Source organism: Eptatretus burgeri, chromosome 11, assembly GCF_056783735.1.
Source record: "Eptatretus burgeri isolate ZD-2024b chromosome 11, Ebu_testis_v1, whole genome shotgun sequence".
Taxonomy (NCBI): Eukaryota; Metazoa; Chordata; class Myxini; order Myxiniformes; family Myxinidae; genus Eptatretus; species Eptatretus burgeri.
The window spans coordinates 29,494,330-29,509,013 of record NC_140971.1 but is presented as its reverse complement, the minus strand read 5'-3'; the positions used below and the strand labels follow the sequence as shown (position 1 = coordinate 29,509,013).

The following is a 14,684-nucleotide window of genomic DNA, read 5'->3' as shown; positions in this document are numbered from 1 at the left end:
CCTATGCGAAATATAATAATTGCTTTAACTTTTGATTCAATTAGTCGATCTGAACATATGGGGTACTTATGGACTCAGAATCAAGAGAAGCAACTTATATTTCAAGCAGATTGCCCATAGACGCAGTCATTTTGCCAGTGTTGATGCATATCCACAAAAATAGAGCAAGATTACGAAGGTAAAATGTTTTAATAACATGACAATTCTGCTTCGACTCAATGCTAAAGTGAAATTTATAAACATCTTATGACTGTTCTTCAATGTGGTTGTGGGTACACATAACTGTTCTGACAATTGCTTGAATAACTCCCTGAACAAAGTAATATGAAAGTTGCAAATAAATCGGTTATATACACACACCAGTCAGCCAATTGTTGGCCAACTACTTCTTGCATTGACACTTGCAAAGACGTGTGCACTTTAACTTTGCCCTCGTGCACTTGTACCGAGAGCAGGCACTTGTACAAGTCCACCTCACATCCAGATTAAATACATCCTTGGCGAGGGGCAGCGAGATCCAAATGGGAAGTAGCTTTCCGTCATCTTCCCTCCATCCATGGTTAGTGGGGTTATTGACAGCCATCATTGGCATGTGCGCTGTTGTCCAGATGCTAGCTTGGGAGACACTTCTTTTAATATGTTGACCCAAAGCATCACTTGTTGGGGGAATTTTCTCCATGTCCCTAGTCTTCTGTGAGAACAACCTCATTCGGAGGAGGTCAATGTCGTTGCCTTCGTTTGGATCATTGCAGTAGAGCCTACAGACAAAGTTCATTGCTACTTCTTTCAGTCTTGGCGATGTTTGGAATGGAGTGTCGACAATAGTTGCGAATTCATCCATGAGGGACGGTACTTCCTGCATCACCTTGGAGCAGTATCTCTTACCCTTGAACTTAAAGGAACACGTGCTGTCTGATCCAGTGAATGCGTGAAAGAGGGCCATGGCTTTGCCCGTTGTCGTACCCAGGTTTGTGGCGATATTGTTCAGGGAGATCATTCCTGTTGTCTTTCTGGCTTTTAAGGAGATCCAGATTTCTGCGGCAGGATTCAGAGCCTTGATGTGATGGAAATTGCTCAGAAGGATTACCACAACATCTGTGTCTCCAGTATGGACCATTCCAAGTGACGATGTTTGGAGGGCATGGAGAAGATGTACTACAACACGAGTGTCAGCTTCCTCGTGGTTACATTGATCCATCGGTGGATCATTTCCAGCATGGTGTACTTGATCACCTGCAGTGATGTGGACATCCTTGTCATCTGGGAACTGTTCTTGTGTTATCTTTTTTGACAGGAATGCGAACAGTTCCTTCTTGTTATCAACGTTCGCCAGAAACTTCTACCAGTTTCCAGGGATTTTGGCAGTGCCACATACATGCTGTCGCGTGCCTGTTCCTCGTTTTTCCCTTGTACCTCCTTTGATTGTGAGTGCACGATAGTCGTCCCATACAATGTCTACTCGTGTCGATCGTGTCAAGTCGTGGCAAACTCTTGGGCAGAATACCTTGTCGAAATATGAATAAAAGGTCTTACCTTGGACATTTAGACCAGGAAGGGAGTGTATTAGTACTCCACCATCAATAACAACAAAGTCATAAACATCTGGTGCAGTTAGCTCCTCATCAGCAGAAATAATACTGCTTTTACTGGTTTCCATGATGTACACAACAAATCTGATTTAGTACAAGAGTTGAGGGACCCTTCTGACGATATTGCAGGTGGGTATGATGAAGATTCATGACCAAAAAACTCCTCCAAATCACCCCCGTGGCTGTCCAGTGCTACAAAAGCTTGTCCATAGAGCTCCGCATGACGTTTGAAGTGCTGTATTCTAAGTTTATCTGCAGTCGTCTTCTGTGTTTTCTTCTCATGAAACAACAGTAACTTGTTTTGTTTGATAGGTGCTGTCAGAAGTGTGTCATTTGAGTCCAGCACATTCTTCCTAAAGTTGTCCTACTGCTCTTGTCCCATAGACTCGAAATTACGGACAGATACAGCTGCAGTCACAGACTCACATACCTTGTTGTCTAATGTAACCAGCTCTTTGCTGTGCTCCTCAAAAGGACTCCCCTTGCTCAGTAACACCTCAATCAGATCTTTGACATGGCGTTGAAATCGGTGCTGAGAAGCATATCCTTCCTCATGATGAGGGAGTTGTTCATCATCATGGTTGTCTTTTACACCAGTAAAGTCCTCAACGACATGGCTGATTTCCGGACCTGTCACGATCCAGCATTCCAGAATCTCGGGGTTCTCTGTGAGACCAATAATGCCACCTTCTCCTTTTACCCTTTTGTTCGCTTGCTCATGTGCTTGATCAATTAGTAAGGATGAGAAACGCCGATTGCTTCGAGTTATTGTCCAGTGTCCCATTTCAAACTCAACCTGAATGCTATCTGGGAGATCTTCCAAGTCTCGGATGAGGATTGGAACCCATCTGGCATAATTCTGGTGATCGAGAGCAAAGAACAGAGGGACAAGCTTCCGCAGGGTAGTGACCATGAGTTCGAACTTCCGTTGCCAATGTGCTCGGATGAACATGAGAATGATCTGTTGGTACTTGTGTACGAGTAGCAAAAATTGGAACGTTAGGCTCTCTTGAGAAGTTAGCACGACCAATTCCTCAAGGGCCATCTCTGTTCCACTGTCCTTGTAGGCTCATTTCAGAAGGGTGTCGAGTACCACAACAGTAACTTGATGAGCATATCTTGTTCTCATTGCATTGGACGCTTTCAGAAAAGATGTGGCTACTGCTTCTGTCTTCACTAGCCCAGCTTCTTTGAGGGCTTCATGCCATCCAGACCCATGCAGAAGGTCTCCCATGGTGCTCCACAAAGCCATTTCAATGTGGAGTCCACCTAGCATGACCACAAACTTGTCTTCCCCAAAGATGTCTGGGAAGGTCCACTGCATTTTTCTTGCAAGATCATAGAGTGGTTGGTCCACAACCGATACAGGTATTTGGTGTGGGTTGAGGTGGTCAGTTGTTTTTTTTCACCAGCTCCATTCCATGTCAAATCATTTCTGGAGTGGCTGCTTTCTCATGGAATAGTGGCAGGAGGGCTTCAATGCCTTCTTCGTGTTGTCCAACAGCATCTGATCGAGCAGCATGGAATGAAGACCACATTGTTGGTGTCCTTTTCTGCATCAGAATCCTCATATAGGATGTCACGTACTGCAGTCACCCATGCTTGTTCGTGCTGTTTCTCCTCGTCGAATGTACTCATTGCGACTGGATGCACATCCTTTACTGGAGGTTGGGTGACAAGATTCCTACCCACAGGTGGTACAAACGTATATGAATGAGGCAGGATGGGTCCACCGCTGCCTGTTGCTGTTTTCTAAGAGGTGATTCGTAGACATGATTGATCTAACCCAGGCTGCTGTGATAAAGGGAACTGAAAAATTGAAATCCCAGTTCCATGGAAGGAAGAGCTGGCAGTGCGTGATGTAGGATTGTGATCCAAGTTATCCAGGGCTGCAACTGTGAAAATGTGCTGACGCAAGTTTGTAGGACAGACTATATCACCGTTATTCCTCATTTGATCTGCAACAGCCTGTGCAAAGCGAACTTCAGTGGTGAGGACTTTCTTATATGACACGCTCAGAGCATATTTGTGTTAGTTCTACAAGCTTCTTACTTCTTGTATGGGAATGCAATTTGAGGGCCAGGAATACTGCAAGGGGAGGCTCGCAACTCAAGTTTGCAGAAAGATAAGTCATATTTAGCATAGCAACTTCACTCACAGAGAGGATCTTCCTGGAATTCTCTTGTTCGGGTGATGATTTGCGTCTTTCGAACAGTTGGCGGAAGAAATACTTCATACGCTGTAGAACAGATGATTGTTCACAACCATTGGGAAATGAACCTTCAAACTTGAATGGTGTGTCATGATCCAAAACAGCTTTACAGAAAATCGATGCTGCCATTAGTAGTGTATGTGCTTCCTCATCTGGTGTTTGAGTTGCATCTGAAATGATCTTTCCAGCCGTTTTCGAACAAACAAGGAAAACTCGATTTTGTACATCCTTCTCTTCCGTCAAATTCAGGAAGTGTTCAAGAACTGTTTCTTTTAGGCATGTCCGGATCACAGCTTTCTGGATTCCATGTAGTTCCAATCTTTCTGTCATCATATCTGTCAGATCTTGCAATGCAAAGAATCTGCGACCTCCAGAGACTTCTTCCTTTATGAATTGGAGCAATTCATTTTCTGTTGTGGCTTCAAGGTTTTCACTGACAGTGTCTTGTTTACAAAGTGCAACGTAACGGCAGTTGAACTGTGTGTAGCAATTCCTGTGATACTTTGCTTCGATGGCTACCACATCACCTTCTGCCATGAGTGCCACGACACGGTCTTCTCCCAGTGCAACTGCCTTGTTGTGTATCTGTGGGGTGAGTTCGACCTTCTGGAAAGAATGGTCTGTTGCATTTGTTTCATCACCACAGAAGAGACACAGAGTACGATTTACTGCTGTGCTGGTCCGTAGGGATCTTTTTCTTGCTGGAGGCAGTCCTTCATAATGACGCTTTTTTGCATGGTCAAGTGCAGATGTCCTGTAAAGCTAATGACAGGATTTGTGCCAGGATGCACGATTCTTGTGCATGGACTCTGCATCTGGAATTTCTATGTCTGGGTGTGGAGCAGCACCAATTGCTCTGAATTGACTTACAAGGCTGGTGATTTCTGTGTAGGCTCCCTCTCTACGACTAGCCACAGGATTCGCAAGAGTGCAAACAAGCTCTTCCTCTGTTTGCTTTTGGCATAGCATGCACAAATGCCAACTTGTTGTCCCTGTCATCTCAGAAAATATTCTGGAAAAAACGGCAAGAAAAATACAATAGATTTTTTCGGACTGGAGTGGTGTGAGCTGTGAGTTATTACCCACCCCACTTTTTAACTAATTTCGGGGAAAATGTGTTTTTAAGCATTTTGTCATTTTTTTCTTATTATAGAGCGAATGCCAAACGTCTGTCAGCGTTCTAATGCAACATGAGGTTTTTAAAAGTCTAATTTTAAATGCGGTTTTATTTAAAAATGCCCCCCCCACTTCTCCCTCCACCCCCCACTTCTCCCTCCACCCCCCCAAAAAAAAAATTATCGCAGTGCTTGACACTCGAACCAAAATCGTTCTATAGACCCTTATCTTCAATTTAGCAGTAAAACTGAAACTTTTGCATCAATTTGAAATGACCGAGTGTCCAGGCACCCCACTATTGGTGTTGATAAATTCACCCATCATTCAAAATAATGTGTGACTGCCTGGCATATTTATCTACCGATATAAAACAGTGTGTAATTGTGTATTTGTTTGTCCCACATGATAAGGACAATTTGAGTAGGGTTGTAAAGGCCAAACTTTTAACATGACAGTGTGTTCACGACAGTCTATTTTTCAGGATTAAAAAAAGTTGAATTTTTTTTTTATAAAAGAGTAATTACATCTCTTCTATTGGAATTGTAGACTGTGACTTGCAAACCAAGCCTCAAGGGCAGTATACAGAGCATTTTTAAAAAATTACCAATAAATACAAGGTGCAGGAAGATGAAATTCACTGGAGGTGATGTGCAAAGCGCACAAAGTAAAATGAGTGAGTGTTCATTTACGTCCGTAGGATGTCTACTAAATAAAGAAGATATAAGCACGCCTGACACTAGGCTGAGTCTTCAGACATTGGCATGCATACAAGGCTGTAGTGTCAAAATGAAACGTTCCAGAAGATAAATAAAATAGGGTCACATTTGTGCATGTAGTGTTTCAAAATATCGCTTTTTATTGCTCTGAAACATCATATCTTCCAGTCTCCTTGAATATATTGAATAAAATGATTCCAACCCCTCATTTTTGATGATCTTTTCTACAGCACTGATGTAAAATATATGTGTGTATATATATATATATATATATATATATATATATATATATATATATATATATATATATATATATATATATATATATATACATATATATGAAGACCCACCCACATCTCTCACCTGTGAATGGAGGGAATAGCCAATCAGCTCTCACCTAATCAACTAAACCCAGGTAGCTAGGATTCTATAAATGATTGACCCCTCCCACACTCCTCTCGCCGAAGAAGCTGTGTAAAGCAACCCAAGAAGACCTACACAAGGTAAGTGCTACGCTGTTTCGAACACTTCCCAGAGTTCCTCAACAACTATAAAGATATTCACACACAGTACACACATGAGAATCCTAATGCTACACACCCCTCAGCTCCCAGACCGGTTTCATCACTGATTGCAAATCATCAGTGATAGCATAGACAGGAATACAAACCAACGGGGATCCCAAACATGCATGATGTGAAAACGTCAAAAGCAGTCTATATATAAATCAAGATAGACCCACCCACATCTCTCACCTGTGTGGAAGGGAGAGAGTGTGTGGGAGAGAAAGAGAGTGTGCAGGAGAGAGAGAGAGTGAGTGTGGGAGAGAGAGTGTGTGGGAGAGAGAGGGAGAGAGAGTGTGTGGGAGAGAGAGGGAGAGAGAGTGTGTGGGAGAGAGAGAGTGTGTGTGGGAGAGAGAGTGAGTGTGTGGTAGAGAGAGTGTGTGAGAGAGAGAGAGTGTGTGTGTGTGGGAGAGAGTATATGTGTGTGTGTGTGTGTGTGTGTGTGTGTGTGTGTGTGTGTGTGTGTGTGTGTGTGTGTGTGTGTGTGTGTGTGTGTGTGTGTGTGTGTGTGTGTGTGTGTGTGTGTGTGTGTCTGTGTGTGTGTGTTGGAGAGAGGTAGAGGGAGAGAGAGAGAGTGCAGGAGAGAAAGAGAGTGTGGGAGAGAGAGTGAGTGTGTGGGAGAGAGAGTGAGTGTGGGATAGAGAGAGAGTGTGGGATAGCAGAGAGTGAGTGAGTGTGGGAGAGGGATAGAGATAGAGATAGATAGTTGTTGAGAAAGAGAGAGATATTGAGGGAGGGAGAGAGGTGAGAGTGGGAGAGGGAGAGAGGGGAGAGGCAGAGTGGGAGAGTGGGAGAGTGGGAGAGGGAGAGGCAGAGGGGTGAGAGTGGGAGAGGAAGAGGCAGAGGGGTGAGAGTGGGAGAGGGAGAGGCAGAGGGGTGAGAGTGAGAGAAGGAGAGGCAGAGGGGTGAGAGTGAGAGAGGGAGAGGCGTGAGAGTGGGAGAGGGAGAGGCAGAGGCAGAGGGGTGAGAGTGGGAGAGGCAGAGGGGTGAGAGTGGGAGAGGCAGAGGGGTGAGAGAGGAAGAGGCAGAGGGGTGAGAGAGGGAGAGGCAGAGTGGTGAGAGAGGGAGAGGCAGAGGGGTGAGAGAGGGAGAGGCAGATGTGTTGCCCAGTTTAACTTCCATAGAGATATGGCACACACATTGATGAATCGCACTGTCTGAAATGCTGGGATGACAGTTTATAGCTGGGTTTGGATTCAAACCCAAGCTGGACAGCTTAGAGCATGCTTGCGTACCTCTCGGCTATCCTGCCATGATGTGGAGATTCATTGCTTTGCAACAACTGAAACATTTTACCTCCACCACTGGAGGTGAAGGAGGTTGTTTTCACCCCTTTCTGCCTGTTTGTTGGGGAGTTGATCTTGTCGAAAAAAAAAATTTTGGAGATTTGTTCTACCCTTATTATCAGTATTTAAAATGGCGATTTCAGTTAATACAATGGCGATTTCGATGAAACTTGGTTGGTAGGTTCATACCATGACCTAGTTGTGTGCAAATGAGAACCGTTGCTATGGACACCACCGTTGCCTAGCAACGGGACTTTGAATTTTTTGAAAAATCATAAAAAATTAATTTTTTCGAAAATCAAAAATCGGGCCACGAGCGACTGTGGGCCATATTGTACATTCAGCCATATTGTCAAAAATTTCCATCCGGTTCCTATGAAAACTGTTGGAGAAGATAGACTTTGAATGAACCCTGGTCGAAAACAATAAAAAAACGAAGTTCGTTTTTTTTTCTCGGAGACTATGAGTCAGATATACATGAAACTGGTATGGTAGGTTCATGGTATGTCCTAGTTATGTGTGAGAAAGAACCGTTGCTATGGACCCCTCCGTTGCCTAACGGCCAAAAAACCTCTAAATGTGGGGGTATTTTAACGAAAAAACAATCTGCAGCATTAACCCTTGAAGCTAGAATAATGAATTTTATTGTGCTTAATCCTCAGGTCATTCCCCATCAATGGACCCATCGCGTCAGGTTCTATTGGGTAGTTGACTACCCATGTCTGCCTACTGGCTTGTCTATCTATTTGTCTGTTTGTGTGCAGGATATCTCAAATAATTTGAGACGGATCCTGATGAAATTTTATGGACAGGTTCAGTGTGTGACAAGGACGAACTGATTCGATTTTGGTGAAGATCCGGATCCAGATCCAACTACGAGAATTTTTTAAGTGATTCTTCACCATTGAGAGATAGGGCCAAAAACGATATATTGCACGATATCTCAAAAAGTTGTGGACAGATTCAGACAAAACTTGGTGGACATGTTGGGTGTGTAACAAGGAAAAATTGTTTCAATTTTGATAATGATCCGAATCCGGATCCGGATCTGATAATTTTAAAAGTGATTATTCACCATTGAGAGAATGGGTTTATCCAACATATAACACGACATCTCAAAAAGTTATGAATAGATCTGGATGAAATTTTGTGGACAGCTTCGTTGTGTGACAAGGATGAACTGATTACATTTTGGTGAAGATCCGCATCCGGATCTGACTACTAGAATTTTAAAGTGATTCTTCACCATTGAGCGATAGGGCCAAAAACGATATATAGCATGATATTTCAAAAATGTATTGGGCCAGATATGTTCTCATGGATCAGGCATTGCGTGGCGGGGGTATGCGCTCTACCAAGTGCCCTTCTTGTTTACTCATTGTAGTCATCTGATTTATTTTGCCTTCCTAACTCTGGTATCAAACTACGGTATTGCCATCAAAGCTTGAAGAGCGCTTGCCAAGTTAGTCAGGGGGACTATGTTGTGATATAAAGACCCGTGGGATTTACATGATTAGAACATGCCACCTACCTAGGTGGACTATTTAGGTCCCAAGGAGTAAGAAAATCCATGTTGGCAAAATTGGAAGTGTTGCAGATGGCGGCTGTAATGTCGTGGTAGAGGTGCTCCAAGGCAGACACGAGCGGGGGAACAGCACAACCCTGCTTTATTGCCACGAGCGAGAGCGTGAGCGTACGTTGCCCATAACTCCACTTTATTACGTACTCGATGCACTCTACAAGCCACATGACTACAGGCTCCACAGGCCACAACGGCTAAAGCAACTACAACCACGCCTCAGGCGGCGCGCACTCCTATATCCCGTGCAAGCACGTGACCACTCTAAAACCACTCCTCCACCCCGCTCCCCACATCATGCCCTGCCCCCGCAGGCCCACTACACCACACTCCTCCCTCCTAAAACTATGATTATAAAATGACCGTCATCATAATAAGCATAACCAGCACAGAATACCATGATAGAAAAGCAGAGAGGCACAAAAACGATAATAACCAAAAAGCATAGGCACATCACACCATATAATGTGTCGCTGTGAGCGAGTTGAACCGCAATGGTCAGGTTCCGAAGACCGAGTTGCACGACGAACCCACAAAAACCCTGATCGCGTTACAGATATCAAGAAGCAAGGCGGGAAGCACAGCACCACTACGCAGCAGAAGCGCCCTCAGGCGGCTCATGCTCACACGCCCTCCGGCGAGGTCGCGGTGACCTCTCGAGCAGACCTCCCCCGGCACCATCAAACGCCCCCGGCCGACAAGGCGGCACATCTCCCCCAGACAGACCCAAACCAGATAAACATTCCGAGCCCGGAAGCCCGTTGTCTGGAAGCCCCGTGGCACCAGCGCAGCCGACCCTGTCGAGAACAGAGGTTTGTGCCGCCTGGCGCCAAGCCCGTCCGGCCTTGGGCAGTGACGCTGAACAGCGCCGTCGGCTGGGCGCACCATCAGTCCCATAACAAACCCACGCATTACAATCAGCCGAGATTCCAACGTACGTCCAAACGGCATCGGGCGAGAACAGAGAGTTGCGCCCCAGGCGCCAGGCACGTCTGACCTTGCTGAAACCAGGGGTCGGGGTAACGCTGAACAGCGAACCAGCCCCGGTTCCGAGTCGATCTCTGAGGCCCACGCGGCAATTAGTCGGCAGAAATCCCAGCAATCCCATACAAAACCACACATCAAATCCAGTCATGTCATAAAGCAACAAGAACATCGTTTGCGCAGATGCAAACTCCCCTTTTCGTACAGCGCGTTCTCCCAACATAATCCCCACACATGACAGTGGGCTGCCCTCGCAGTTGGAGGCCAGTAAAACCTCTTTATTTGCCACGATCGCACCCAAAGCCTTCATATCACATCGGTCATATCGAACATCCCATCGATTAATCCCAGCCAAACATATTCTCACACACGAACTGTCAGCATTTATTTCAACAACGTCAAACTGCATCACTTGAGCAATGAAAATCAAATATGCAACGAACAGCAACCCATGAATCACATCACGTGTCCGTCTCTCGGTTGTCGTCGCGACGTAGCGATGACCTGCTTGTCGTCGACGGTCGCGATCCGCGAACTTCTTGAACGCGACTGGCTCGCTCCGATTCCCCACTGAAATCACCTGAACGACACGGGCGCTCATTGTATCATGAGCGCAGCCGAAGCGCGAGAGCTCCTCGCAGCTGGCATGGCTCCCGTCGCTCCAGAACCGTACATCATCGTCGCAGGATGCAATGAACGGCCGCTCCCGCTGCATCGTTGTGGCTCTTGCCGCCAGAACCTCGCCCTCGGGTCTCGAAGGAGGCACCGGAGCACCTGGAGGTACAAACTGGAAATCCAGCCCGAGGTGCGCCAACCAGTCCCGGCCCAAAAGGGCGGGCCCCTCCCCTCGTACCACAAACACCGAGAGTAGGGCGCTTCGACCCCGGTAGACCACCGAGACGTCCGCCACCGCAAGCGGTGCAATCGCTTCGCCAGTGTACTTGCACAGCGACAAGGTCGTCTTGACCAGGCGAACACCGCGAAGACCACGAGCCGCCCGCTCGCCTATGACCGACATTGCAGCCCCAGTGTCAACGTGAAATACGATCGGTTCGCCATTCACCTCGACCTCCACCGTGATTGGTCTTGTCACCTCCGGACCAATCAAAAACAGACTCAACATTGGTTGCATCCCCTGCTCCGGGCCGCCGGAATCGCTATGCCCTGGCTGCAGGCCGCTCCCCAGGTCGCTGGGGTCATCCCGCACCTCACCATCCAAGACCTTAACGGCGCCCCCCGCCATCTGACACACACGCTTCAAATGTCCCACCTTGTGACAATGCAAACACACGGTGTTCTAATACGGGCACACCCGTCGCAGGTGCGGACCACCACACCCCCAGCACCCCTGGAAGTCCATTTTGCTCCCGATGCGGCCGCGCTGCGGCGCGCGCCCCCGGCTCGCACCGCCAGACGCGCGCGCGACCTGGGGCACCTGGGTCATCGCGTGGACCCCGGGGTCAGCCGACATGCCCCAGCTGGAGCTACCCATCATGTCCTGGCCGGCGATGGTGCAGACATCCGTGAGCGTCTGCTCGACAGCTGAAGCGGTCCCGACCGCTGAGTCGAATGTAACGTCGACACTATGCATCCGCAGAATGGCTGCCACCATCTTCCCATCTTGCAGCCCCGAAATAAAACGATCTCTGAGTCGCGCTGGACGCTCCTCCGCCGTAAACTTGCATGGCACGGCCGAATGCTTCACCCGTGCCACGAAATCTGCAACGCGCTCCTCCGCACCCTTCACGAGGTGATCGAACTGGTACCGAGCGAGCTGCAATGACTTCTCCGGCGACATGTGGGCCTTCATCTTCTCCACAATATCCTGAAACGACAGCCCGTCATCACTGGGTTTATCTGGCGCGACCAAATCACTCAGCAGCCCGTAATGCTCCGTTGAAAGCGAGGCGAGCAAGATCGACTTGCGTTTGCTTTCATCGTCCACATCATTCGCGTGGAAATAGCAGCCCAACTGTTCAGAAAACAATTCGAAGTCGTCTCCGATGAAGACGGGCACGCGTCCGTGTGCCGTGCCCCGACCTTCTGCCATGCTTGAGCCCTCCGTGACGGCGAGACGCCTGGCCCCGAAGCCTGTGCGTGCGGCGCGCGAAACTGGCGATGCGCTCCTCGCGATGCGCTACTTGCGATGCACTCCTCCGGGACCCCGCCCGGTGTAGACCTCGAACCGCGCGGAATGCGCTGAGTTACTCGCTGCCGCAATCCAATAACCCAACTACCCTGCACACGCCGATTCGAACAGCCTCGTCGCCAAATGTAATGTCGTGGTAGAGGTGCTCCAAGGCAGACACGAGCGGGGGAACAGCACAACCCTGCTTTATTGCCACGAGCGAGAGCGTGAGCGTACGTTGCCCGTAACTCCACTTTATTATGTACTCAATGCACTCTACAAGCCACACGACTACAGGCTCCACAGGCCACAATGGCTACAGCAACTACAACCACGCCTCAGGCGGCGCGCACTCCTATATCCCGTGCAAGCACGTGACCACTCTAAAACCACTCCTCCACCACGCTCCCCACATCATGCTCTGCCCCCGCAGGCCCACTACACCGCAGCGGCCATCTTGGATTTCAATTTCTTTCTTTTTTTACCTTAACGGAACTTTTGAACATCATACAAAGCTTACTTTGGTGGTTTCTATCCCGTTTTGATGCTTAATGTGTTGAAAAAGAGGCGTACTTGGATTTGCCAGTGGTACATAAATGAATGGCAGCCATTTTGTTTTTCAAAATGGTTGCCAAATTTGATTTTTTATTTAAAATATGAGCTTTAACTGTCTCAGGATTTTTGGATGGAAAAATACGCAGTAAGGACCTAAGGTTATACGAGAGGAATAGAGTTTCATGTTAGATAACAATTCAAAATACACACACTTATTTATTGCAATTTGGTATGCCCCCTATTTAAAATAGCTGCCGTGATTGGCTTGCAATTTCACATATTGCGTAAAATCACTCATGGCTAATTGTATTTAGGGCATACGTTTCTAGGTTTTCAACAAAAACATAGGTCTGGACATTACTACCCGGGCTATAGTTTTCATAATGGACTTCCTTTTCCAAGTTCTGAAATGTGGCACAACTGGGTATCTGTAAGTGAACACGTGTTTTAGAGGGTGACATTGAGGGAACAGGCTGCCTTTATCTGATAATCACCACATGTTATTGGACAGACATTTGCTGGCCCATTGTTATTTCAACAAGCCAACAAACATCTCACTTGATGGTAAGTTTACATGACTTCACTGTTTATGTTGAATATATAAATATAGAGAACATGAAAAGCAAATAGATAATGTAAGTTTACACAATGATAAAAACCTAATTTCACAAAACAGATGCAATCTAAACTACAAATGCTCATGTTACTTTACCCATTGGGGACAGTAGGCGGCATCTGTCGCCCGCTTAATTTTGCACTCAGGGACGGTAGGCGGCATTTGTCGCCCAGCTACAAGGTGTTTAAAAATGCCGTATATTTCGATTAAAACTGCTGAGGTCAGAAAGGTCATTACATTACACAATACTTCATAAATAAAGGAAAGTATTCCCGAAAAAAATTACAGTTGTTCCATATCCAAAAAAGCAGAAAATTTAAGTTGAAATCAAAGGGTTCAATCGAAATCTCGAACGTAACAGGCAGTGCCGAACAAGTACAGTGCGCATGCGCTGTTGGGTCCACGGGCAATCAGGTTGTGACCCAATTGTATTTACTTGTCAACATCCGGTTTGAGTTACGTGTACATAAACATCTGATTCTTGGAACGACGGAGAAAGTGCAATTTCGGATTTAATGCTTTATTATTTCATGCCTTGGGTCCAAGGAAAGCTGCAGCTCTACCGTGATTTCATGCACTATCAGGAGCAGATGTCACAGGAAAATTTGCTGGAATAGGAAAGAATAAATTCTGGAAAGTACTGCAGGAACTTGATCCAACTGATGAGATAGTAAATGCCCTTGTACAGCTAGGAACAACAGATGAACTACCTAACACTTTGTTTGCTGCAATTGAATCATTTGTATGCAAGTTGTATCTCCCTAACACAGAGCTGTTGAATGTAGCTGATGTAAGGTGGTGGCTATTCAAGAAGAAGCAAGCTCAATCAGAAGGTTTACCTCCAACCCAAGCTGCGCTGCGTAATGCCATCTTGAGAGCGCACTACCAGGCCATGATTTGGAATAATGACATCATTGCAAATCCAGACCTGCCAGAACCGCTGGAATGTGGTTGGAATTTGGTAGATGGCCGATATAAACCAGTCATGACAACCTTGCCGCCTGCTCCACAAGCAGTAATTGATCTGGTTAAATGTTCCTGTGCAAAGACACGATGTTCAAGTAATCGCTGCAAATGCAGAAGGAATGGATTGAATTGCACAGATCTTTGTAGCTGTAGTGAGGACTCAGAATCATGTGACAACTCAGAAGACACAGTTCTCTCAGATGATGAAGAGGATAGTGAGAGTGAAGATGAGTTATTGTAACTTCTACAAGGATTGGAGCAGGCAATGAACTCTGGAAACCAACCACACAACTAGCATGTAGTATGGACAATGTATCACTGACTCAAAAGGATGAAATATTGATGTCATATTGGCGGTCATTTTGAATTTTCAT

The 14,684-nt window shown here is 46.5% G+C and overlaps 2 protein-coding genes and 1 pseudogene across 3 annotated transcripts in view; 1 reads left to right on the top strand and 2 right to left on the bottom strand.

The window, feature by feature from the left end:
- Nucleotides 1–14,684, top strand: part of LOC147016757 (uncharacterized) — a 59,367-nt gene that overhangs the window by 34,118 nt on the left and 10,565 nt on the right. The window lies entirely within an intron of this gene.
- Nucleotides 383–1,012, bottom strand: LOC147016759 (uncharacterized). The gene has a single exon (XM_085847700.1). It carries the CDS (start codon nucleotides 995–997, stop codon nucleotides 383–385), a length of 615 nt encoding a protein of 204 aa, XP_085703826.1. The 5' UTR covers nucleotides 998–1,012.
- On the bottom strand, nucleotides 1,080–4,800 carry LOC147016758 (uncharacterized; annotated as a pseudogene).

Bases quoted from the DNA above. Each gene is read 5' to 3' on its own strand.
- LOC147016759 (XM_085847700.1), bottom strand. From the start codon at position 997: ATGATCTCCCTGAACAATATCGCCACAAACCTGGGTACGACAACGGGC.